The following is a 27643-nucleotide window of genomic DNA, read 5'->3' on the forward strand; positions in this document are numbered from 1 at the left end:
CTTAGGCAGGCGAGGGAGGGGGTGGAGGGGGTGGGGATGGTGAATTTAATGCAGCAGGCGGGTGGGAAGAAAAGGGGGTTTCTATCTTAGCAGGGGGGGTGCCCCTCCCAATCCGGAAGGTGCAGCACCTGAAGACAGACCCCCTCTTTTCTTCTTGTCCTTTGAAGAATTTTTAAATTAAAATTTAAAAAAAAAAATCAGGCTGCCCACTCCTACCTGATTGCGCACACCAACCATTTTATGATGTGGGCTGTGCATTATCAGGGTCAATTGGCTTGGGGTATCAAGCACAATTGACCCATGATTATCTATTGGATGGGCTGCTGATTTTGGGGCTCATCCACTCCCTGCATTATGGGGGTGAGCTCAGGGCTGTGTGGGAAGATGCTGGGTTGGGCACCCACCATATTTTACATGCCCCCACCCCCCTCCCCAAACCACCAAAAACACGCCCAGCGGGGCAGGTAAAATCCAGCCCTGTGACCTCTCATTCCTGTATTAAAATGAATGGAAATTTTTTCTTCTGTTGCAGCTTCTGTGCTTGTTTCTTACTAATTTTTCTGCTGAAAGTTAGTTATATTTGATTACACTGATCTTACTGTGAGAACAATTGTTAAACCTGACCATGACCATGACTGCACAGGTTTACTGATTAGAGATTAGAACAATCAGCCTGAAGGTCACCAGCAGAGCTCATTAAGAATGTTTCATAATCTGGAATGATTCTGTATCTATGAGTCTAAATACCAGGTATTGAGTTTCTTCTTTGAAATATTCAGTTGCTTATGCAACAGTAAAGTTATAGAAATAAGACAAATGATAATTGATTATGACCATAGTTTATTCCCACTTTATAGTATGTCCTTGAGGTAACAGGATAAGCGGTTACATTTTCTACCCGTACAGGCTTTCCATTGCAGGCCATGTGTTGTTAAATTTCTGCTACCTTAAAAGGTAGGGAGTTGTGCACCGCAATAGTGGTTCTTATCTCCAGAGGACAGCAGTTGCTTGAGAGATATGGTATTTATAGACTGTTTGGCAAAAGAATCCCTATCTGCTTAATTGCTGGTGTCATCTACCAAATATGAAGCTTTGACAGTCAAATAAAGCAGTGGGTCTCTCCCCTTGTCTCGTTCTATCATTCATTTGCTTGGAAGTGAAGACCGTTGCAGTCAACTTTGAGGTAAGGACTGGTGTCTCTCCAACTTTTACACTGACTTTTTCTACCATAATTATTTTATTTAGTCATTGTTTTTCCTTCCATTGTCCTTTTAAATAGATAGCTTTAGGTGCTTGGTCCAATTAAATATCAACAAACTGCTGCCCCTACTCTCTGGGGTCATTCAATTAACACATTAATAAAGCAAAAGATCTATTAATAGTTACTGGGTAATTTAGAAATTTGATACTGCAAATAGATCTGCATCTGGTTTCTCCCCATAATTAGTCCATTTGGAACATCCATGAAAATTAATCCAAAAGATTGGTTTATGGTTTTTTCATCCATTGTAACACTTCTCTTATTAGGTGAGGCAATTCCTGATTATAAGTAACAATCAGACTGTTCACCCTCAGTGATCATTGCACAACATTTTCAGATCTGGGTATTTACACCATGAACTACAAGTCGAATTAGAGAAACTAATGAATATTTCCAGTATTTCAGTAATTAAATGGCGATGATTATTAATCTTGAAATTATGGCTTTATGCTCTTATCACTAAATGTCTTATATTTAGTCATTATGCACAATTTTCCACCTTCAATTTTCTCCCCATTTCTCAGGAGGTGCTGAGTTTTGTTGATGTGCATTTCCACAGCTTTCAGCAGCACTTTGATGCCTCGCAAAAGTAGCCATTCCTAATGGGCTAGTCTAGACATTGTCAGCAGATTGCTCAACCACAGGATGTCATAACCAAGCTCAACAAGAAGCAAGAATTTAGACACCCATAGCTGCCTTCCCAACCGAAACCAATTAACCCAGGCTGGACCAAGAATTGAATCTGAAGCTTTTTGGCCCAATATCACCTTAAATTATATAGTTAAGAACATAAGAAATAGCATCAGGGGTAAGCCATTCGGCCCCTCAAGCCAGCCCCACCATTCAATAAGATCATGGCTGACCTGCCCCAGGCCTCAACTCCTCTTTCGTGCCAGCTCCTCATAGCCCCCAACTCCCCGATATTTCAAAACTCTATCTACCTCCTCTTTAAATACTTTCAGTGATCTAGCCTCCAAAACCCAATGGGGTAGAGAATTCCAGACATTCACTACCCTCTGAGAGAAGAAATTCCTTCACATCTCACTTCTAAATGAGTGTCCCCTTATTCTGCAACTATGTCCCCTAGTTCGAGATTTCCTCACTAGTGGAAATATCTTCTCAAAACCTATCCTGTCAAGCCCCCTCAGAATCTTGTACGTTTCAATAAGATCACCCCTCATTTTTCTGAACTCTAATGAATAAAGGCCTAACCTGTTTAGCCTTTCACAATAAGTCAGCCCCTTCATCCCAGGAATCAGCCTAGTGAATCTGTTTGAACTGCCTCCAATACCAGTATATCCTTTCTTAAATACGGAGACCTAAACTGTACACAGTACTCCAGGTGTGGCCTCACCAACACACTGTATAGTTGTTACAAGACTTCCCTATTTTTAAACTCCAACCCCCTGGCAATACAGGGAAAAATTCCATTTGCCTTCTTGATTACTTGCTGCACTTGCAGGCTAACTTTTTGGCCAGGATTTTCTGGCCTCGTTGCAGGTGGGACCCACCGTGGGTGAGGCAGCGCCCCAGCCAGAAGTCCATTGACTTGTGGCGGGACCGGAAGATCCCTGCGGTGTGGGTGTGGGAAATCCCGCTCTTTGTCTTTCATGCACAAGAACACCCAGATCCCTCTGTGCTGCACTTTTTTGGACTCTCTCTCCATTTAAATAATAGTCTGCCTTTTGATTCTTCCTACCAAAGTGCACGACCTTACACTTGCCTACATTAAACTCCTTCTGTCAAGTTTTTGTCCACTCACTCAACCTATCTATATCCCCTTGCAGATTCCTTATGTCCTCATCACGATATGGCCTCCCGCCTATTTTTGTACTGTCAGCAAATTAGGATAAATTACACTCTGCTCCGGCCTCCAAGTCATTAATATGGATAGTAAATAATTGAGGCCCTAGGACTGATCCTTTTGGTACTCCATTAGTTACGTCTTTCCAACCTGAAAAAGACCCATTAATCCCGACTCTCTGTCTTCTGTGTGTTAACCAATCCTGAATCCATGCTAATACATTACCCCCAATACCGTGAGCTCCTATTTTGTGCAATAACTTTTTATGTGACACCTTATCGAATGCCTTCTGGAAATCCAAATACACTACATCTATTGGTTCCCCTTTAACAACTCTACTTGTTATATCCTCAAAGAACTCCAGCAAATTTGTCAAACATGATTTCCCTTTCACAAAACCATTGCTCTGTTTGATTGCATTAAGCTTTTCTAAATGCCCTGCTATTTCTTCCTTATTAATGGACTCTAGCATTTTCCCAACAACAGATGTTAGGCTGTCTGTTGGCCTATAGTTTCTTGCTTTTTGTCTCCCTCCATTCTTGAACAGGGGCGCCACGTTAGCAGTTTTCCAATCCGCTGGGACCCTCCCGGAATCCATTGAGCTCTGGAATATTTTGACCAATGTCTCCACTATCTCTGCAGCCACTTCCTTTAAAACCCTTGGATACAGGCGACTTGCCAGCCTTTAGTCCCATTAGTTTGACAAATACTTTGCCCCTCGTGATAGAGACTGTTACAAGATCTTTCCTTCTATTAGCTTCTTGCTTATCTGATTTATTTGGGATGTTTATAGTGTCTTCCGCCGTGAAGACCGATGCAAAATATTGGTTTAAATTATCTGCCATTTCCCTGTTCCCCGTTATCAATTTTCCAGTTGCTTCCTCCAAGGCTCCCATGCTCATTTTAGCCATTCTCTTTTTATATACCCTTGAGTAGAAGCTCTTGGTGTTTGTTTTTTATATTTCTTGAAAATTTACTTTCATAATCAATTTTCTCCCTCTTAATTTGCTTTTTAATCATCTGCTGCTGGTTCCTAAAAAATTCACAATCCTCTGGACTACCACTAGTTCCACCGCTTTGCATTCCTTAGTTTTTGATTGGATAGTCTCCTTGACCAGCTTTGTCAACCATGGGTGGTTTACCCTTCTCAATGAGTCCTTCTTTTTGATGGGGTAAATTTTTGCTGAGCGTTATGAACTATCTGCTTAAATGTCTGCCACTGCTCATCCACTGACCTTCCTGACACGGAAGGGTTTTAGGTTGGTCACCTAGGGTTACCTACCTGTTTTCCTTTGGCATCACACTTGGGCTCTGACAGGTAGAAACAGGTCCTCCTCTCGCACTCTCCTCTAGATGCTGCTGACTGCCTGTTGCAGGGTCCTCCTCTCACACTTTCCTCTAGGTGCTGCTGACTTTTTTTTTGTAAAAATATACTTTATTCATAAAATATCTTCAATCACATTCCAAACCATTTCAAAAACAACATTACAAGGGTACAATCCAGGTTAAACTTTTACAAAATGTATCACCAGGTGCATCAGTACAAACAATATTACAATCATTTACAGCCTTTCATTTTGATCTGTACAGCCCGAGGGGCTCTAAACAGTTCCCAGTCTCTCGGTGCGCTGTGGTAGAAAGGTATTAGACAGCGACCCTTCCCCATTGCGCCTTTGAAGCAGCTGCCCCAAGCTTTAGTGCGTCCCTCAGCACGTAGTCCTGGACTTTGGATTGTGCCAGTCCGCAACAATCGGTCGGGGACAACTCTTTGCGCTGGAAGACCAACAAGTTTCGGGCAGACCAAAGCGCGTCTTTCACCGAGTTGATGATCCTCCAGCTGCAGTTGATGTTTGTCTCGGTGTGTGTCCCTGGGAACAGCCCGTAGAGCACAGAGTCCTGTGTCACAGAACTGCTCGGGATGAGCCTCGACAGCAACCACTGCATCTCTCTCCAGAGTTTCTTTGCAAAGGCACAATCCACAAGGAGGTGAACAATGGTCTCTTCCCCACCACAGCCACCTCGAGGGCAACGTGCAGAGGGGGTGAGCCTCCTGGCGTGTAGGAAGGATCTGACGGGGAGGGCCTTTCTCACCACCAGCCAAGCTACGTCTTGGTGCTTGTTGGAAAGTTCTGGCGATGAGGCATTCTGCCAAATGACTTTGACAGTCTGCTCGGGGAACCATCCCACAGGGTCCACCCTCTCCTTTTCCCTCAGGGCCTCTAGGACGTTACGTGCTGACCACTGCCTGATGGACTTGTGGTCAAAGGTGTTTCTCTGCATAAATTTTTCCACCAGGGACAGGTGGTACGGCACGGTCCAACTACTTGGAGCGTTCCGCGGCAGCATGGCCAGACCCATCCTTCGCAACACCGGGGACAGGTAGAACCTCAGCACGTAGTGACACTTGGTGTTTGCGTACTGAGGGTCTACGCACCGCTTGATGCAGCCACACACAAAGGTGGCCATCAGTATGAGGGCGATGTTGGGCACGTTTTTTCCCCCTTTATCTAGAGGCTTGTACATCGCGTCCCTGCGGACACGATCCATTTTCGACCTCCAGACAAAGCGGAAGATGGCTCGAGTGATCGCCGTCGCGCAGGAGTCTGGAATGGGCCAGACCTGCGCCACGTACAACAACAGCGAGAGTACCTCACACCTGATGACCAGGTTCTTACCCGCAATGGAGAGGGAGCGTCGCTCCCACATGCCCAGTTTCCTCTTCACCATAGCCACTCGCTCCTTCCAGTTTCTAACGCATGCCCCGGTCCCTCCGAACCATATCCCCAGCACCTTCAGGCCGTCAGCCCTGACAGTGAAGGGGACAAAGGATCGGTCAGCCCAGTTCCCAAAGAACATGGCCTCGCTCTTCCCACGATTTACCTTGGCTCCCGAGGCCAGTTCGAACTGGTCGCAGATGTGCATCAGTCTGCGCACCGACAGCGGATCCGAGCAGAAGACGGCGACGTCGTCCATGTACAGGGAGGCTTTTACCTGAGTGCCTCCACTGCCTGGGATCGTCACTCCTCTTATGCCCGGATCCTTCCTGATGGACTCGGCAAAGGGTTCTATGCAGCACACGAAAAGGACAGGCGAGAGAGGACAGCCCTGCCTGACTCCAGATTTAATCGGAAAGCTATCTGTTTCCCACCCATTGATTGAGACTGCGCTACTGATGTTAGTGTAGAGCAGTTGGATCCAATTTCGAATTCCCTCCCCAAACCCCATTTTGGAGAGCACATCCCCCATGTAGGTGTGCGATATTCTGTCAAAGGCCTTCTCCTGATCCAAGCTGATGAGGCAGGTATCCACACCCCTGTCCTGTACATAGGCAATCGTATCCCTGAGCAGCGCGAGGCTGTCAGAGATCTTCCTGCCTGGCACAGAGCAGGTCTGGTCAGGGTGAATCACCAATTCCAGAGCGGATTTGACCCGATTGGCGATGACCTTGGACAGAATCTTATAGTCCACATTCAACAGTGAAATGGGTCGCCAATTTCTAATTTCCTCCCTTTCCCCCTTGTGCTTGTAGATGAGGGTGATGATGGTGATGATGGTAGTATGTCAGAATCCATCTAGGCGCTGCTGACTGTCTGACGCAGGGTCCTCCTCTCACACTCTCCTCTAGGTGCTGCTGACTGCCTGGCTCGGGGTCCTCCTCTTGCACTCTCCCCTAGGTGCTGCTGACTGCCTGCCCCAGGATCCTCCCCTTGCACTCTCCTCTAGGTGCTGCTGATTGCCTGTCCTAGGGTCCTCCTCTCACACTCATTTTCATTTATTTTGTAAAAGTAGTTCTGTGTCATAGATCAATAGGTTATGTGATTTTTTTAAATCTCATTGCTGTTTATGTGGTGTTACTGTTGCCAAATGGTTGTTAACAATAGAAACTGAAAATGCTGGAAATATTCAGTAGCTCAGGAGGCATCTGTGGAGCAAAACAGAGTTAACGTTTCAGGTCGATGACAGACCTGAAATGTGAACTCTGTTTCTCCCCACAGATGCTATAATATTTCACTTCTGTAACAATAACACCTGCATATTGTACCAGCTGTGGCTCAGTTAGTTGCGCCCTTGCCTCAAAATCATAAGGTGTCACGTTTAAGTCCCACTGCAGCACAAAATATCATGGTTGCAGAGATACTGGAGATGCAGTCTTTTGGATGAGATGTTAAACTGAAGGTTCTCTAAGGGAATTTTTTTCACAAAAATATACTTGTTCATAAAATTTGTAAAAATACATTACATAATCGTTCAAATATGACATTATATAAAGTGAAATACAGATCACTTTCTTTTAATACAGGACATGAGGTGCTTCACTACACTTGTCATTATGCATTATATTTACAGTGTACATTTATATTTCACGTCAAACATTCTCTGGGATTTTATATGGTTTCTGGCCCCCCAGTGAACTATGGTGGAAGGCTTGGACAATGGCCTTTTCCCATTGAGCATTTGCGCCTGTTGCCCCAAAATTTAGTGCGTCCCTCAGCACATAGTCCTGTGCCTTGGAATGTTCCAGCCTGGAACACTCAGTTGTCAACAGCTCTTTGCGCTGGAAAGCCAGCAAGTTTTGGGAAAGCCAAAGAGCTTTTTTCACTGAGTTTATAGTCCTCCAGTAGCGATTGATGTTTATCTCCATGGACAATCCCATGGCACTATTTTGAAGAAGAGCAGTGCCATTGTCCCTGGTGCCTTGGTTAATATTCAATTAACATCGCAAAAACAGATTAATTGGTCATTATCACATAGTTGCATGTGGGAGCTTGTGTGCACCAAATTAGCCACTGTGTTTAAGTACATTACAACAGTAATACACTTGAGGAATACTTCATTGGCTGTGAAGTTCTTTGAGGTGTCTAGTGGATGTGAAAGTTGCTATATAAATGCAAACCTTTCCTTTATTCCAAAATAGCTTCAGTGTTCTTTTGGAACTTATTAACAGTATGATAAACATGATATAAATGTAAGTATATCTTTTATATTTTCAATAGATCACATTTGATTAGTTCTACTGCTGTAATATTACTGTTTGTTTCTGGATCACAATGCATGAAGTGTAAACTTACAAAACTTGTGAGGTACTTATTCCCCTGCAGCTACTGGCAGTCGAATGTTCAATTTAGTTACTGCCGACTACAATTTAATAACACCTCTTTATGTGTTTCAGGTCTATTTTCCACAGTTTACAAAGATTTCTCATTAACATTTGTATCTTATTCTTTTGTTCTGTCTTTTTACAGCTATTGTGCTTTTGAATTCATTTGTTTAAGCAGGATGCTTAAGAAATAACTGCATTAACCTTTAAACTGCCAGCAGGTGCATTTGACTGTCTCTGTGGCAATGTAAGTTTTGTAAATCTTATGTTTTGTGACACATGAAACAAACACTAAAGCACAAGCCATAGAGTTAATACAAGGTCTTTTATTGAAAAAGATACTTCTTGTACTTAGTGCCTTATTATGTTGTTCAAATGTCTCAAAGCATTCTAAACAAATATGTTTTTAAAGTGTAATAACTGTTGAATTGTAGGCAAATACAACAGTTATTTTGATTCAGCAACATGGCATAAACCTCAGTGAAATGCATGATCAGTTAATTTGCATTTTTGGTACTTTTGCTTGAGGGAAGAATGTGCTTTCAATTAATGTAATTAATTCAATAATAAATGTTAAACCTAAAACAAAAAACAAACTCTTTAAAATGTAATTGAATGGAAACATTACATTTTCATTTTGCGCAGTTGTGTTATCACTTCCCCATCTGTTGTTCTCATACTCTCCTGTTTTTTTTTCAATTTTCCATTTTGAAGCTAGGGATAACATTAAAAAGATAGATTTTGATTGCTTCAAATGAGTTCCTAAGGTTTGAGAAGGGAAAAGGCTGACACACATCAACTCACAGATGCTAACCTGCTGGATGATCACAGAGTACCCTAGGACCTACTGACCTAAAAGCAGTAACCTTACTGAAAAACATCACTGTTCAGAAGAAAATATGGGGTAAAATGGGGCAAGTACAAAAAGTAAACTGTTACAACAAAATACTTTACTTAAGGTATTTAAAACAGTCAAACATTATATAAATGGGTGAGATTAACTGAACTAAGCCCACTTGTGTCATTTCCATAATAGTTTCACAGTCATCATTTTGTCATGACATACACATTTAGACCACCAGGAGGCAGTGGACACACTCAAAACACCACATTGGCACCTGTTGTGTTATTATTGGCAAGCTGTCTTTTTAGACTTGAAACAAGGAGTCCTTTGGGAAAATGGAAAGTTCAAACCAGAATTAGATTGTGCCCTGTCTCGGTACATAACAGTACATTTCAACAGCATTCATCTCATTGCATAGATGCCAATGATATCAGCATGGAATGCTGCAGCTCCTAGGGAATTACCTCATTTCACTAAGGGATGTATGGGTTGCAATTTGCCCTTTTGTTTTAATGAAAGGTTTAATAAATTTCTGACTTTCCAGGATATCTTTCTGTGTAACAAAGAGATTTAGCTATGAAAAGTGCTAATTAGAGTAAGAAATAGAAAGGTGAGAACATCAGCTCAGTTTAAAAGCTTCTCTATATCAAATTATAATTCTCTGATGCTGCAATTAATTTGGAACTATAGAGTTGCAGCAACACACAACACTTCTGATGGCAACTACCAACAAGAGTGCTGCTCAATTCATTGCTAGAGGGCTAAACCTTTTGTTTCAGGACTGCATTTCACAGTGCTGGACACCAGCTTTCTTTTGGAGTGCATAAGCACCCTTAGTTCCTGTCAGTGTTTTCTCCCACATGTTTCTTGACAAAGCTATACCTTACGCTGAATCTAAGCAAAATGTTCACCTTGGGCTGCTTAGTTATAATGAATTTAAGAAATTGTTTAGATTTAAACAATGAAATATGTTGGTGGATTTGTGTCCTTAGCTGCTGTATTACTGCGAGTCAGCTTTCCTTCTGCTTTGTTTAAGTCTTGTTATTGCTGCAGCCAGGCTTAAGGAAGCATTTATTTTTTAAAAATCACCAATTTTATAATAGTTGTACCTGACCTGCTGTGCATTGGTTGCTTGCTGATACCTTCTGGATTGGCACCTAAGATAGAAGCCATTAATTTCCCCACAGTAGAGTGATTCTCTTTTTTCATGGAGTCAACATGGCATGTCTCAGGATCTGGAGGTTAGGTACTACAGACTGAAATCCATTTACATTATTGATGTGCTTCAAGTAAATACGAATCTATAGTAGAATGGAATATTGGGTACTGTAATGCATTAAATATTTACTGATGGCGTTGGCAAGGCTTGAGCTGGCTGTCTGGTCCTCCAGAAAAAAGCAGGCTTGTTTGTTTACATCATTTATGACGAGATGCCATCAGGGCTGTAATTTAGATAGATTGGGGAAGCTGGGGCTGCTTTCCTTAGAGAAGAGAAGGTTGTAAGGAGATTTGATAGAACTATTCAAAATCACAAGGGCTCTGGACAGAGTAGATAGGGAGAAGCTGTTCCCATTGGTGGAAGGATCGAGAATGAGAGGACACCGATTTGGCACTCTGGTGGCAAAAGAAGTAATGGCGACATGAGGAAAACCGTTTTACACAGCGAATGATTAGGAACTGGAAAACATTGCCTGAGAGCCTGGTGCAGGCAGATTCAATCATGGCTTTCAAAAGGGAGTTGAATCATTATCTGAAGAGGAAAAAAATTGCAAGGTTGGGAGGAGAAAGCACGAGGTAATTTGCTCTTGCAGAGAGCCAGCACAGACATGATGGGCCAAATGGCCTCCTTCTATGCTGGAACCATTCTATGATCCTATGATTCGAAAGAGTCCCCAACTTTTCTCCTAACTGGGAGAAGAATTATTGACTTTTTTTAAATATATTTATTAGCTTGGCTCATTTTCAAGATTTTTTTCATGGCATCTGAGTGTTCCTATCAAGGCCAGCAGAACTTTAGATCTGACCCATTGGGATTGCTTAGCTTTGTCTGTTGCATGTTGCTCCCTTTGTTTAGCATACATATAGTCCTATGTTGTAGCTTCACCAGGTTGACACCTGTTTGTTAGGTATGGCTGATGCTGCTCCTGGCATGCTCTCTGCACTCCGGATTGAGGTTACACCCTGACGGCAAGCAGTGGGGAGCTATTAGCATGTCATTAGCATTAGCATGTCATGTATGCTCATTAAAACACAACTTCGCCAAATTAAGTTGCACCTTCAGAATTAAATATGCAGCAAATGAGAAACACGTGCCTTCAGATTCACGACTGGTTAAAGATGGCGTGCTGGAGGCGAGGTAGTCTTCCTGGTGGATTTGGAATAATAGGAGTTGCTTTTTTTGTATAGGGAGATTTGTTGGACTACAGGACAGCATGCATTGATACATTGAGATCAGGTGGTGGCTGTGAAAGGGGAAAGGGGAATGGCTGACTGAGGGAGGGAGGTCCCTGTGAAGGGGGAACAAACTGACTGAGGGAGGTAGCAGCCCTACAAAAGATCATCGAGGACAGTGGGAGGAAACTAAGCTACACAGGGAAGATCAATGTCTATGGATAGATCAAACATGATTGTGGGGAGATCAAGGGTTATTCAGGGGAGGTCAATGGTGAGATCCTGAGAGGCAAGGGTAACAGAGGGCAGGTCAAAGATAATGGATGGAATGAGGGTCAAGGATGGCAGATGGCAGGTTGAGAGTAAGGGCGGGCAGTTCCAATATGTCGGGGAGCTGATCGATGGTGACGGGGAAGCTCTAGGGTGAATGATTATTGGTCAAGGGTGAGTGGGGGATCACCAAAGGCAGGGCAAGGGTAATGAAGTGAGGGTGGCAGGTAACGGAGAGAAGGTCAAAGGTGACTGAAGGAGGTGATGGCTTCTAGTTCCAGGATCATTGTGCTAGTGTCCACAGACATGGCTGCAACAACACCAAAAGTTCTCTGGAGTAAACTTCAAGGATGGAGTTGTCCATGGTGGGGTGAGTGGAGACCAGAGTGTGGCCGATGCAAAGTATAGGGCTTCCCTTTGGTGAAGCGTGCTCAGGACAGGAGGGAGGGCCTTAAAGGCTATGCTGACCAGATCTTTGCCTGCCGTCAGTTTGCAGTTCACCTCCGGTAGACAAGATGGGTCAAGTGCACCCAGTGCTTCTGCTCGCTTTGGTGCAGCTGGAGAAGAACCAGCAGAGGATGGCCCAGGGATAGGCACAGCAACTGGCAGAACACCATCCAAGTGTGCAAGCAGAGGGTCAGGCAGCTCAGGATGCTGGCAACCAGGGGCCAGTGAGGCGTCGAACAATGGCTTGTGATAGAATATACCACAGGTTGAGTAACTCCCTGCAAATGTCAGAGGTGGCTGGGGATGTCAAGGGATTTCATCATTCATGGAAGGCCTTCAGGAAGACCTACATCCTCGTGCACTGGGAGGCAATACCAAGCCAGTAGCTTCAGTATCACCACCACACTGAATTACTATGCCAGTGAGTCTTATCAGTGCTCTACACGGGGACATGTGTGGCAACTCACAGTCAGCCATTTACAAATGCATCAGGGAGCTCACCAATGTCCTGTTCAGTACAGCCGATGATTTTGTGCAATTCATCACAGACCCGGAAAGCGAGACAGCTAGAGCTGTGGGATTCGGTGCCATCGCGGGTTTTCCACAGGTACAAGGGGCAATTGATTCCACATATCTGGTGCTAAGAGCTCCCTGGGATCATCCAGCAGCCTTCATAAACTGAAAGGGCTTTCACTCTATCAATGTGCAGCTGGTGTGTGACCACCACAAATGAATCCTGCAGGGGTGCTCGCTTCCCAGGGAGCTCTCATGATTCTTACATCCTCAGTCACTCCCAGGTGCCACAGCAGTATGTTTCCCCTCAGCAACTGCAGAGATGGCTCCTGGGGGATGGGATATTCATAGAAGACCTAGCCCATGACACCTGTGTGGAACCCACAAAGCCCAGCAGAGGAGAGGTACAATGCCTTCCACGCCTCCAAAAGAACAACAATGGAATAGAGCATCGGACTGCTGAAGACGAGGTTCCACGCTGCCTGGACCACTCAGACTTCAGACTTCGGACCACTTCAATACCCACCACAGAGAGTCTGCAGGATCACTGGGGCCTGCTGCACCCTACACTATCTTACGCAGCAAAGGGGTGATGAATTTGCAGACTGGGAGATGGAGGAGCTGGATGCCTCCTCAGTCAAGGAAGAAGGGGAATAAGCTAATGTTAATGAGGGAGCGGATGGTGCAGTTCCAGCTGCAGATGCCAGGGTGATCAAGTGACTTGGCAGACAGGATGGTGTCACCCTCATTGTAACCAGATTCCACCCAGAATGAGACACCTGTAAGATCTCTTGGTCTCCCCATAAAATGTTGCTGTCTAGGTGCCAGCAGATCCAGGATTTACAAACTGCTCACATTTACAAACTCCTCACAAACTGTCAGACTGATGCTGCTGAATTGCAAGGAATGGATGCCTGTTCAGGTGCTGTTTAAATATGGCGCCCTGACCTTCAACCCTGTGAGGTAATGGCAGGGCCAGCAACTTCCTACCCATCCCGGTCGCATGATTGGATGGGACCCATGTTTCTACATACCTGATAGGTTAGCTGCTGTATGATTGTATGTGGCCAGCCACTCTGCCTTCCGGGCGGAAGTGCAGCGCATTCCCAGGATCCTTGAGGCAAAAGGAAGATTCAGTTCTTTGTTTTCACAAGGATTGTGCAATGGTTCCTCTTATAAAAATTGTCATGCACAGATACAAATCTGCGACAGGTAGATTGGTGAGGGCCAGTCAAATAGGCTTTCCCTCTTGCTGGTTCCCCAGGCCCTGTCAGGCAGATAGGTCCTTCAGGGCTCAGTGAAGGACATTGAAGTCCCCCACCTAGAGTACATTCTTTGCCCTTGCCACCCTCAGTGCCTTTGCCAAGTGGTGTTCAACATGGAGGAGCACTGATTCATCAGCTGAGGGAGGACAGTACGTGGTAATCAGCAGGTTTCCTTGCTCATGTTTGCAATGAGACCTCATGGGGTTCTGAGTCAATGTTGAGGACTCCCATGATCACTGTGTCCCATTGGAATATCATTATACCATCACCTGAATTGTGTTTGTCCTCCTGGTTGACAGGATATACCTAGGGATGGTGATGGTGGTGTCTGTGACACTAGTTGTGAGGTATGATTCCGTGAGTATGACTATGCTTGACTCATCTGTGCAACAACTCTCCCAATTTTGGCACAACCCAGATTTTTTCCAACTGATTTTATTCCTTTTCAACATTTTTGTAGTGGTTTGGTACATGGGTCATTTCAAAGGGCAGTTAAGCATCAACCATACTGCAGTGGATTTGGAGTCAGAGCAGGTAAGGACAGCAGAGTTCCTTCCCTAAAGGGCATTAGTGAACCAAGTGGGTTTTTAACGACACTCCAGTAGTTTTGTGGTCACCATGACTGAGACTAGCTTTTAACTCTAGATTTATTAGTAATTGAATTTAAATTCCATCAGCTTATGCGCTGAGATAATGTGTGTGAAAATTGCCATGTGTTGCTTGTCTATGATATCACATGATGAAGATAACAGGTTTTCAGGCTTATTTCTCCTAGAATATCTTTCCAATTGGCTATCTGACTTAAGACTCAAATGGGTCAAAATGTCCTCCAGCTAGATGTTGGGATTACGCCAAAGCTGGTTCCTGAAAATTACTATGCCTTCCCAGCCTTGTCTTCATCACCTCCTTGGATCCTACCTCAAGATTTTTTAGTATCAGTAGCTTGAGATTTTTGCAAATTATTGAGAACATGAATTCAAACTTGATCTTTGGGAATTGGTGCTCCACGATATACACCTATGCGTCCTTCACACAAAGCACCCAGGGACTACTCAACTAGGGCAGATTAATTGATCTGGAAATTAGTCAAGGAACTAGGTTTTGTCCTATGTGTGAAAGCATTAATTAATACCTGTAAACTAGATGAATTATGAGGACCTGTGCAATAAATATACAGGATGATCAAAAGAGATCCAGCATGGATTTGTGAAGGGTAGGTCTTGTCTGACTAATCTAGTTAAATTTTTTGGAGGTCACTAAAACAGTGGACAGGAAAATGCTATGAACATTTTCGATATGCGCTTCCAGAGGGCATTTAACAAGGCCTGCCACAAGAGATTATTAGCAAAAATATAAGTGCCCAGAATTGAAGATTGCTTTGTGGGTTGTGTCAGTCATTGGGTGGAATGTAGGAGGCAGAGGGCGGAATTGTCCATGCCCGCTGGCGTCGGGTGTGTTCAGTGGTGTGAGTGGCCAATATGGCGAGAAGAGCAAAAATCAGTTTCACGATGTCGTCTGCTCTGCCTGCCGATGGCGGACCGTATTTCCCACCATCAGACATCGGAAACCTTATTGTAATATATCTCCATATCATTATAAACCCAGCCCGCCGGGATCATTGCCCCCCCGCTGGATCATCTGCCCACGTCAGCGTGCAATCACATATAACAGATCATCAAAGGTGTGCCCTTGGTGGGCAACACTTTGAGGGGAACTCGGAGGTGAGTGCCCAGTAACATTGTGGAGCGCGCGCCCAGGTCACCTGTTGTGGACTTCAAGGCTGAGGCATGTTGTGTGCGGGGGGGGGGGCAAGGCCTGCCCTGCGGTTGAGGTGACTTGGAGGCGGCAGGGAAAGGGCTACCCTGCAGTTGAAGGTAGCACACAAACACATGTGCAGCGGGGGGTGGTGACTGAGAGAAGCAGCCATGCATTAGGGAAACCTTGCATGAAGTGACCATTCCCCTGCAGCTAAGACAGTTCAGGCGCAGCTACATTGATACGGCTGGAGTCGGGCCTCTAGCTTCTCTGCCCACTCAAGCAATGCAGAGGCATCAAAGTGCCATCAAGTGCTTCAGAGCTTTTCACCCCTTGGGCACGAACTGCAAAGTAATGAGTGTTTTAGCGGACTACAGAACAGTTGGACAACTGGACACGTTGTACAATCTCCTTGCTAAAGCTCTATAGTTGGCCATGGAGCAGTCACTGGTGGAGGTGCTCACAGCCCCTTGCAATGTCATCATCCCGGTTTGGATCAGTCTCCTCTATGGTTCAAGCTAACAGCACAGCCTTGCAGCGAGGGTTAGGGGAATGCCTGTGCCTGAGCTGAAAGTACAACATACAGTCCAATGGGCAAAGCTGCTGCCAATCATTCGGTGGAGTGGGGTGGAGGTGGGTGGGATTTCGGGCAGCCATGCAGTGCACTAACCTCTGGCCATCCAAATGGTGGCCAGCACTCTCCGGGATGCGTTAAGGGGCCATCAGACTTGACCAAGACAGGTTCTTAGTGCACCCATGCTAACACACAAATCACTCTCTTTCATCCTGCAGTAGAAGCACATCAGGATCATGTAGCCTGGTGACTTGGCTGTACGCCTCATGGTATACAGAGAGCGAAGATGATTAAGATGAGAGCGACTGTGGCACCTGGCTATGCAGAGGGAGGACCAGCACCCTCTGGATGAAGGGGAGGCTGGGGCTCCTGCATACGCTGCTGAAGAGCCATAGCAAGCCATCACTGGTTGGCACCTGGCCAGACCCAGGGTCTATAGACGCTGCCTTTCATTCCTGCAGATAGGCGAGAACCAGTGTCGCTAAACACTGTGCATGTCTAGGGAACTGGCTGGTCACATCTGCCAGCTACTGCCACGGGGACATGGAGGGCATCCACTGCCAGTGGCTCAATTTCTACGCCAGTGGCTCCTTTCAGGTGACCTCTGTGGGGTATCACAAGCCTCCACCCCCAAATGTATCCATGAGGTCATGGATCCATCTTCGCGAGGGCACACAACTTTGTGCATTTCGCCCGGGACCAGGACAGCCAGGAAGCAAGAGCGATTGGATTTGCCCAGATCTCAGGTTTCCACAGGTGCAGGGTGCCATTGACTGCACTCACATGGCACTCAGATCTCCATCGCAATACACGTTCAACTATGTCAACCGCAAGGGAACCCATTCACTGAATGTGCAGCTGGGGTGCGACCAAAAGAAACGTATCCTGCAGGTCTGCGCTCGGTTTCCAGGGAGTGTCCTTGACTCCTACATTCTCAGTCGGTCACAGATCCCTGACACCTTCCAGGGTCCACAGAAGCTGCAGGGATGGCTCCTCGGGGACAAGGGCTACCCGCAGAGGACATGGCTGATGACACCCGTGCGGTGGCCTCAGACTGCAGCAGAGCGAAGGTATAATGAGGCTCATGCTGCAACTCGCAACTTGGTGGAGCAAACCATCGGGATGCTGAAAATGAGGCTCTGGTGCCTGGACAGGTCTGGGTGGAGTCCTGCAATACAGTCCACAAAGAGTGTCACACATTGTCGTTGTCTGCTGTGTCCTTTATCCTGGTGCTGCAATGGGGAGAGGAGCTGGCTGAGGAGGAGATGGAAGAGCTGGAGGCTTCCTCCGATGAGGATGCTGACCAAGATGAGGGTGAGGAGGTCCTCGAAGGCGATGATGACGATGATGAGGCCATCGCACTGGCCAGACGAGGAAGGCAGGATCGGGAAACTCTCATATCTGCTAGGTGATGATGATGACATGCAGTGAGGAGTCACCATAGATCCTCACATTAAATCTATGAACATTTGACTCAGCGCACATACCCTCTGTGATAATGCTCCTGTCGTGGAGACGCAGCGGAGGCTCTAAAAGTCACTCAATTGCAGAAGGATGATGACGACATGCAGTGAGGACACTCCATAGATCTTCACATAGCCTCTGAGAATGTCTGACTCCTATCTGGCTGAGGGCAGCTCATTTGCGCTCTGTGATCAGGGTCACATCATAGAGATGCAGACATGAAACTTTAAAAGCGTCTGGTCCTTTGTCCGCCTTCAGCACCTGACCCCTTCAGGAGCACAATGTCACTGGTCACAGATGCTGAAGAGATGGGGGCCAGCCCCACCTTAAAGGTGCTGAGAGCACACAGAGAGGATGACGGAACTCTGACGCCTGCCCACGACATTCTGGCAGCAATGACAAGCACCATCGGGGTGCAGACATCAGTAGTGTGTCCAGGGAGTGTGAGGCTGGACCATCACTTTGGTCTGGAGGCTGCACAAAGCCTGGACTGAGACACCTGCCTTTATCTTGTGCAGAAAGGTTTCACATCTGAGTGACATGCACACTGCTCATCAGAGCAAGGAGCCATAGGCAGGGAGACATTCTTGGGAGTTTATTGACAATAGTGAACAGTATTTACAAGTGATTAACACCCTTTCCCAGGCTGTGCAACTACACCTTCTTAACTTTCCTAACCCTGTCACTACATCTTGGTGCTCCCTGGACATCCACAGCAGAGGTGGAGGCAGCTGCTGACTGTTATGCCCTGTCTGTGGTGACCTTGGTGGGCATCCTCTCAGGGGGTGAGATCTGGAGGGCCCCGGCCTGCTTTTGGGGTCCTGCTGTGTGGCACCACCCTCGGCCTGTGGAGCTGGAGCTGCTGGGATCACAAGAAGAGAGGATTCACATGGGCCGGACACTCCTGGAGTCACATGGACGGATAGCCCCCGGGGCAGGGGGAGTGGGGAGGGGTACACCTGCTGATCCTCCTCCCTATGGGTGCCTAAGGGCCCCTGGCTGACTCCTTGAGGAGAAGGGGTAGCTGGAGTTAGATTGAACTGCCCGGAAACCCTCTCGCGTACACACTGTTGGAGCCCAACTATAGCAGCAGTGATGGAGTTGAGCTGGTGCAACAGTACAGGAGCAATGTCCTGGACCAAAGTCTCCACGGCGGCCACCATTCTACCAGTGTTGACCTCAGTGCATTGGCATGCCAGCGCTATCACCTCGGACTGAAGGCGGATGGACTCCTCCATTGTGCCTTGCAAACTGAGGAGTGCAGCGGACATCCCTTCCTGATGTTCCTGAGCTTGCCTTTGCAGCTCCAGAAACTGCGACATTATTGAGTCCAGAGGCTCACCATCTGACTTGGACTTAGCAAATTTCTAGCCTCCAGCAGTTCTCCAAATCCTGGACACCTGGGAAGTTCCTGCCGTCGCCTGCTGTGGATCAGACAATGCGATGTGCTCACCAGATTGTGATCCTGAAGCTATTGTAAAGCTAAGTCCCACTGAGGTGTGTCTGCGCTGGTGGAGGGTGTGGATGTGGGTGTGGGTGAGCGCTGTGACGGGACATCAGGGAGGGTGCTTCCAGATCCCTCTTTGGAGGTTTCTTTGGGACTTGATTGGAGGTCCTGAGTCATGGACTCTCTTGGCTGTTTCCCAGATGTGCCTGCGAAAGCAAGGAGTGATAATTAGTGCATGGCAGTGGCCTGTGAAACAGGACAAATCAGTCTCTGCATGGTTGTCTGATGGATGTTGCACTGCTGGATCCTCACTTGGTTGAGCACTGCCGACCTCACTGTCAGCACAGGAACGGTCCAGATTGTCACCGGCCAACTGGATGGCTCTGTTTTCAAAGTCTGTGAGGACCTTGATTTCTAACATTCCTCCACTGTTCTGCAACTTCTCCCTGTTTTTGTGTGCCTGCTTGTCCTGCATGAATAGAAATGGAGAGAGTGTAAGCAGGATGCCTGCCAGACCAGATGGTAAGTATGCCAGGCATGTGTGGGTGGCAAGTGGGATGGGATGAAGACAATGAAGGTGTGTGAGAGAGCGTGAATGATGATGTCCCTTGAACGGGCAGTGAGTGAGGGCCCTGTGGGTGTGTGATGGGTTTGTGAGTGTGTGAGTTGAGAGTGATGAGAAGAGTGACTTACCCTGGCAGAATGGAGGAGATCATTCATCCTCTTGCGGCACTGGGTGGCTGTCCACTTTTGAAGGGCATTGACGCTGTCCACTGCTGCCACCACCTCCCAACCCAGATTAGTGAGGTTCCTGCTGATCCTGCGGCCAGACCGGGAGTAGAGAACATCACAGTGAGCCTTCACGGTGTCCAAAAGGCACTCGAGGAATGCGTAATTGAACCTGGGGGTTGCAGTCTATTTGCCTTTCAGGTCCATGTCTTCTTTGCAGCAGTCTGGGCTGGGAGCACTGAGAGGTGTGCGCGCGACTGAAATTTAAATGTGGCGCCCAGCATGCTGAAGTGGCGAGGTGATGGTGTGGCGGGGGAATTAGAGCCTGCCCGCCATGGAAATGGCGAGTTTCCCGGGAATGCACAATTAATGCGGTGGGTTTGGGATGATATGGCGTTAAAAACCGCCATTGCGGCCGGCCTGCTACCGCATTTAGCACAAATCTGGGATGATTCTGCCCAGAGAGTGGGAATAAAGGGACTGCATTCTGTCAGGTGAGGTGTGACAAGTGGTGTTTTGTGGGAGCCCAAAGGAATAGAGAGTTGCGTATCCAAGTTTGCAGATAGGAGCAGAAATTTAGAAAGTGAGCCTGAAATGAGTGAGCAAAACAATGGCAGATGTGTTTGAACTTGGGGAAGATTGAGATCATCCACTTTCATTCTGGGAAAGACAAAGCAGAACATTTTATTAATGGTGAGGGACAAAGAAAGTGATTTGGTTATTCAAGTACACAAATCAGTAAAGGCTAGTGTACGGTACAAAAAGTAATCAGAAAAGCTAATGGAGTGTTAGCCTTTAATCTCAAGGGGGCTGAAAAAAGTGAAGGAAGTGATTCTTCAGTTGTACAGAGCATGGTCAGACCCCTTCTGGAGTATTATGTTCAGACTGAGTGCTGCAGCTCAAGGAGAATATATTGGCCCTGAAGAAAATACAGTGCAGATTCACTAGAATGATACAAGAGCCAACTACTGCGAATGCTGGAAATCTGAAATGAAAACAGTAAATGCTGGAAATATTCATCAGGTCAGACAGTTCTGATAAAAGATCATAGACCAAAAATGTGAACTCTGTTTTTTGCTCCACAGATGCTGCCCATTGAGTATTTCCAGCATTTTCTGTTTTTATTTCAGATTTAAAGGTTACATTATGGGGACAGGTTGCGTGAAGAGATTTGTATTCCTTTGAGTTTAGAAATCTGAGGCAGGATCAAATTGTGGTTTTTGTAATGATGACGAGATTTGAAACAGAGGTTGCAGAGAAATTATTGCCTCTAACGATTGAATCTAGAATGAAGGGTCATGGTCTTATTATAGCAGAGCCATGGGAATTAAATAAGGAAGCACTTCTTCACATAAAGGATAGTGGAAATCAGGTGGTCTCTCCCCAAAAGGTTGCGGATGGTGGATCAATTAAAATTTTCAAAATGAAGATTAATAGATTTTTGTTATATAAGTCTACCAAGGGATAACATCAAAGGCAAGTAAATGGGATTGAGGTACAGATTAGGAATTGAGGTACAGATTAGTCATGATATAACTGAATAGCAGAACAGGCTGAATGGTCTACCCCTCTCTATAAAAGCATTTCATGCAATTCCTAATATTGGGCGGAATCGTCTCAGATTTGCACTAAGTGCGGTAGTGGGTGGTAAAAATGTCGTTTTAGCCGGCCGCAATGACGGCTTCTCACGCCTTGTCAACCCAATCCCCGCCGCATTTATTTTGCATTCCTGGGAAACACGCCGCTTCGATGGCGGGCGGGCTCCGATTTGCCCACCACGCTGTCACCTCGCCGCTTCATCACGCTGGGCACCACATTTAACATACAGACCCTCACACACCTCTCAGGGCTTCCAGCCCACGACTGCTGTAAATAAGACATGGCCCCGAAAGGTAAGAAGACTGCAGCCCCCTGATTCAGTGACATGTCCCTCGAACAACTTTTGGATGCTATGGAGGCCCGGCATGATGTCCTCTACCCCCGCTCTGACTGCAGGAGGGGCAGCAAAATTACCGTTCTGGCTTGGTAGGCGATGGCAATGGTAATCAGTACCAATGCTGCTCAGGAGAGGTTGGCCGTCCAATCCAATTAGAGTACAAATGATCTCATCTGTGCCGCCAGGGTAAGGCAACCATCTCAGCACTTTAAACTCACACACTCAAGCCCATCACAAATGCACTGGCATCTCACTCACTGCCAGCTCAAGGGAAATCACCACTCATTCTCTCACACACACTCTCACATTGCCATCTGGTATCATCGATTCTGGAGACTGCCTCCTCAGCCCTCACCATCTTGAGGCCACTTGCACAGATCAACTTATGCCCCACACAAACCCTGGGATACCCCCCTTCCCCAGTACAGTCCTCACCCTGCAGCCTCTTCCCTTACCTGAGGCAACTTCTCCCCCTTCCCCAAGCAAACCCTAGGCATACAAAGCCACCCCTACCTTATGGCTAGTCTGGTAGGTAGAGACCTCCTCGTAAGCCTCCCCTAAAAGTGATGTGGTGCTGTCTACAAAGTCCCAAGCAAAGTGCAGCTCACAGTTGCACATCACTTATATGCTGTTGTGAAACACACCGACATCGATGGACGATCCAGCGCAGGGACATGAGACCGGCGGGCTGGCCTTATAATGATATGCAGATGTATTACAATGAGGTTACTGATGTCCGATAGTGGGAAACGCGGCCCACCATCGATGGGCTGAACGGATCGCAAACTGGTTTCACAACGTCATGAAACCAATTTTTGGCCTTTTCACCTTTCGTCTGCTCATGCCGCCGAACTCACCCAACACCAGCAGACATGGAAAATTCCACCCATTGTGTTTTTATATGTGGACTATTGACAACTATGATTTCAGAGGTCCCTGGATAATCCGTGAAAAATTCTTCTATAGTTTTTCGTTCTGGAACTACGTATAATGTCAACTTTAGCATTATTAGAAAATTTGGAATTTATGATACTGTTTATCAGTTGTGCAGGCCCTTTGCTATGTCATTGCATATTTGAATATATATATCGCCAGAAAGTCAGTCAAATATCAAGGTTTCATATCTGCAGTTTTGCAACAACTCAGATAAACACTTGTTGTTGAAAGGCATATGAACTGTCCAGACTGCTGCATCCAACATTAAAGCTACAATTATTATTCTGAGTTTGGAAAATTAAAATAAGAAAATGCATCTCACAGTTTTGCAATGCATAGTCATCGTTTGCCTCTCTGCTGTCAGCTGGCTGATGCTGCACAACGTTGCTACTTCTGCTATTGGAACTGACAAGAGATTTATGGACTATTGTGCCACGAACTGACATCTAATTTTATGACTGTGGGGGAGCAAAGCACAATTATTGGAGGAAACAAGAACTGCTTAAGACCAAACGCGAAACCTCCACAATAAAAGATAAAAAGTACAAAATAAAATCAGAACAAAATACAAAGAAATGCAAAAGCACGGTAGACTAAAAATGCAAGCAATTTTCAAACAGGAAACAAACTCTTTCATAACATTCAAACATTTCACATGACCCGTAACTGTTTTTCTACTGATTTTTCATGAGTTTTGAGTTGCTGGTCAACTTTCTAAGATCTCGAAGACACAACAGGTACGTTCTTTATTAGAAACATAATGATGACCATTCAATGAGATGGGCCAGGATTTTCTCAGAAGCAAGTCAGTCCAAAAGTTGGGACTATTTGAGGGCCTCGAGCTCCCATGGGTGGACAGCGGGACCGCAGCGGCAATCTTCTGGAGGACGGCCTTTTCATTGGCTACTGCCCGGCCCACCATCCAATTAAGAACAGTGGGTGGGTGCTCCATGTTTCCAGCCCAATCGGAGGTGTCAGCTGTGGCTCAGTTCATAGCACCCTCGCCTTTGAATCAGAGGGTTGTGGGTTCATGTCCCACTCCCGGAAAACCAAGAACTGTGATTGTACTCGAAAGAGTTGCAATCTGTGACTGTTGATAACTCGAAAGAGTTTCCAGCCCAATCAGAGGATTGTCAGCTCCGAAGTCTCAGCAGCAGCACCGTGTCAAGTGGCCACTGGTAAGGCAATTAGGATAGTAAAAGGATGCCTCCATCTTGAGGCTATCTTGCAAGGGCGGAAGATGTCATTGTTCTGCCCAGGCCAAGCACGTAGGCCCCGGAGTTCAGAGGGAGGTCCCACCGAGTGGTGGTACTGAGGCCGCAGAATAGCCATTGATGCCGGAGGCATCCATTGGACTTGGAGCCTCCGATAGCCTCAGCTGAGAGACTGCAGGGTGGTTGCCTCCATGCAGTTGGCATCGTCCCCATGCAGCAGAGTCCACTCTCCCACCAGCAAAATGCCAGCAATCCTAGAAGATAGCTCTCCATTGGGCCAATAATTGTCCAAATTGACCCTCTGCATTCTGTCAGCAGAAGGCCAGGCTGCTGCCATTCTCACTGCTGGCTAACTTCCTAGGCAGCAGGGCTGCATTGGGGAGCCATCCTGATGTGGCTTCCCAGCATTTTACCACACCCCCTTCCCCGGCTTAGCCTACCACCTGGGCACCAAAATCTCCCCCATGGTGCCCGTAGTCACCCGACTACAGGACTGAAGATGATTTTACTGGTATTAAGTGCGCCTCAACACTGGTACGAAATAAAAGATTAATAAATGTTTTAGATATGTCCTGGGCACTGGTGTAACAAATGGGAATAGACATCCTTGGTGGCAGAGGTTCCAGTGCGAACTTCCACTGGCTGAAAGAGCCTGAAGGGACCAGAAGTTGGACTGGAAAGGAAGTTCTATCCAGTAATTGAGTTGAAGGAGTGATTAACCCTGCAGAAAGCCTTACATTATGGATTAATAGTCTCCTAAGCAGGCTTGGTACAACAGCTGAAGAAACAATAACAGTAAATTCTTCCATAGGATCCTAAAATGTTAATACATTATTATAACTAGTTGGAAGGAAAACCCTGGATTACCATCCAAATCCTTACCAGGAACAACTCATCCTCTGTGAATGCAATTAGTGGCACAAAGTTAAAGCTACTACAGTTTGGTTCGTTCATATGGTACTGAAAATTTAGGAGGAATGAATGCTTTACATCATTTGAGACACAGTCCTGTGAATCTGTTCCTTTAGTGATTATGGTTAAAGTTATTTTGAACTGGATTTAAACCCTTAAGGGTTAATAAATTAACATTTGTATGGACACACTGTAATGGAGTCATTTTCTGTTGGACACTCAAGCTCTCACATTCCCCATTCCGCCCTAAAACCAAATTTAACAGTACAAACGCAGATTGATCCCAATGTAAAGACCAAACAATTTAGGAACCAGGAATCAATTTATGATATCCTGTGTAATATTGAAAACACTTTAGTGGTTTTCAATAATTAGACAGTAGGTTTCACTCAGGAAACAGGTAATAAGAATAAACCTACATGTAGATCTATGTTGATCCATTTATTTGACTATCCACACAGAAAGTAAAAAAGAAATTCCTCAAAGTCCTGCATTTAACCTTCTTCATTTTACACATTTTTACAACAGTGCTACAACATTATGGGTTGAATGGCTACATTCAGAACAAGATGACTTATTTGTACACAATGAACGTGAAATTCATTTAAGTCATAATAATTTCATGATACCTTCACCTATTTTAATAAATTATCTCAGGATATTTTTACAAGGCCCTTGTGAAGGCCTGCTATGTTTCTGTGCTCTTTAAAATGAGTCTGGTGATTTACTCATTAGGAAAAATTACAGAAGGCAATGTGGAAAACAATAAACCTATGGAGAAGAAGGGTCAGCTGCCAGCTGTAGCGAAGCTCTGAGAGAGAATGATTTCCTAGCTTTTATATCCTTATATGGTAAAATGACACAGGATTTTATTAGGCAGTCAGCCACTCAATTGCTTCAACACGACACTCACCAGATACTAGATGTGCAGCAGTTTAAACTGCATGAATTCTAGGAGCTGGTGATCTAACACCTTAGCTCGTGTCTGACGAGCGGAACGGTGGGTGACTGACAATCTGCCACAATTTACATTTCTGACCTCACACCGAGAACTGTTGATCTTTAAATGCTTTTAGTTTTGTTATGACTGAACTGAGTCAAATGTAGATGCGCTGAAATGCATTGAGATAATCAGGGCTGTTTCAATTTCCTGCTCTTGTTTTGAATTTTAGGTGCTTAGAGCTTTCCAGAAAGCACAATGACAGAACGCTTTGACTGCCACTACTGCAAGGATTCCCTCTTTGGGAAGAAATACATCCTTAGAGAAGAGAATCCCTATTGTGTGAAGTGCTACGAAAGCCTTTATTCTAATACCTGTGAGGAATGCAAGAAACCAATTGCATGTGACAATAAGGTATATGATCCATCATCTTCATTCACTGAGGTGTGGCTGCATGTAATGCAATGTAGGGGTCTGATGTTTTAACAATACTTGTCTCCGTTCTGTACACTGGGTTGGGTTAATGGATTCTGCCATACAAAATTGCTGATAATATTAATTCAGTGTGAGTTAGCTGTTTTATTATTGTGCTGTGCTCAATGGCAGCCTTTAAAAAAAATTAAGAACAACAGCAATTACTGTCCATCTGCTATTAGGGGGCAGGAATTGACAAGACATATAGTGCAGGCGAGACGAGAATTTTTCACCTGTGGAAATCAAATACGTAACTTGTGAAACACCTTTGTGCATCTTAACTATTGTCTATTTTGGTTAATTCAAAGTTGCTTAATTCAAGCTGTCTGATAATTCAAATGCTTTGCATACTAAATTCTCACTTTGCTGTGTTATTTATGCTGCTTAATTGAAATTATTGGATAATTCAGATTTTTAGTCCAAAAACCTACTTCAAATTATTAAGAACAGATTGTAGCAGGTTTAGCATTTGAAGTTTATTCAAACTTTATTTTGTCATGTGCCTTTTCTTTGTAACTTAGTCACTGTCTTCAGATGAATTTGCCTTTCATATGCACCTGCACTGTCAGCAGCAACACTGAGCTGCTGCAAAGACCACCGGTACTGAAAACTTACTAGTAGCTGTCAGTATACAAGTATAATTTGAGACATGACATGTGGAGCAAAATGTAGCATACCTGGGAGGAACAGGTGACTTTGAACCTATGGGTTCCAAGGCACTCTACTACTGTGGTTTTTCTCATGTTATGTCTGGATCTGTTGGGGCTAATTGACAGAGATAGATAGCCATTATCAACTTTTGTTGTGTGATGTGGCTACCAGGATAGAAGAGGGCAAACCAGATGGCCATTGGTCTTTCTCTCACAATTGCTATTTCCTACATTAAGATGTGTTGTGTACCGTCTTGGTGTAACTCTCCTTTTTGGATTTGCCTTCATGCTGTAGGAGGCTGCCGTAGTCTCCATTCAGTGCCCCACTAGTTTAGCACATCCATTTGGAAAGTTAATTGAATGGGGATTGAACAAACAATCAATCTAGTTTGTGACACTCAGCATTAGTATTCCAATACTTGAAGCCATGTGCCTCCTCATATTTGCAATCGTTTTACCTGGTACGCATCACAATTTCAACTGTATTTAATTTGAGAGTTTCTAGTGTCAGGGAACCATTGTTCTTCTTATCTCACCAAGTTTCTCAGCCAAAATACTCTCCCTCATACCCCATGAAAGTATTGAAAATATTTGGGTACAACTCTATGGATGCTAGAAACCCACTGTTAAGACTCACAAATGTGAGCAATAGCAGTGGGAATGGCAGTCCCTTTCAAACAAATCTTGCTGCCAATTTCAATTGCATCATGATTCAATAC

At 45.4% G+C, this 27643-nt stretch overlaps 1 protein-coding gene across 4 annotated transcripts in view; it reads left to right on the forward strand.

Annotated features, from left to right (window-relative positions):
- The first annotated feature begins 1057 nt into the window (after positions 1-1057).
- LOC144682823 (four and a half LIM domains protein 2) overlaps positions 1058-27643 on the forward strand; it is a 61875-nt gene continuing 35289 nt past the window's right edge. Inside the window, exons 1-3 of one of the 4 annotated variants that reach the window (XM_078545582.1) lie at positions 1058-1183; positions 7981-8031; positions 26033-26214. In XM_078545582.1, the coding sequence (XP_078401708.1) occupies positions 26059-26214 (156 nt within the window). In that variant the 5' untranslated portion in view covers positions 1058-1183; positions 7981-8031; positions 26033-26058. Of the gene's footprint in view, positions 1184-7980; positions 8032-8386; positions 8411-25716; positions 25861-26032; positions 26215-27643 lie in introns of those variants that run through there. The other 3 variants (XM_078545583.1, XM_078545586.1, XM_078545585.1) reach the window with 3 other exon arrangements.

The sequence above is a fragment of the Cetorhinus maximus genome, chromosome 7 (assembly GCF_964194155.1).
Source record: "Cetorhinus maximus chromosome 7, sCetMax3.hap1.1, whole genome shotgun sequence".
In the NCBI taxonomy this organism is placed as follows: domain Eukaryota; kingdom Metazoa; phylum Chordata; class Chondrichthyes; order Lamniformes; family Cetorhinidae; genus Cetorhinus; species Cetorhinus maximus.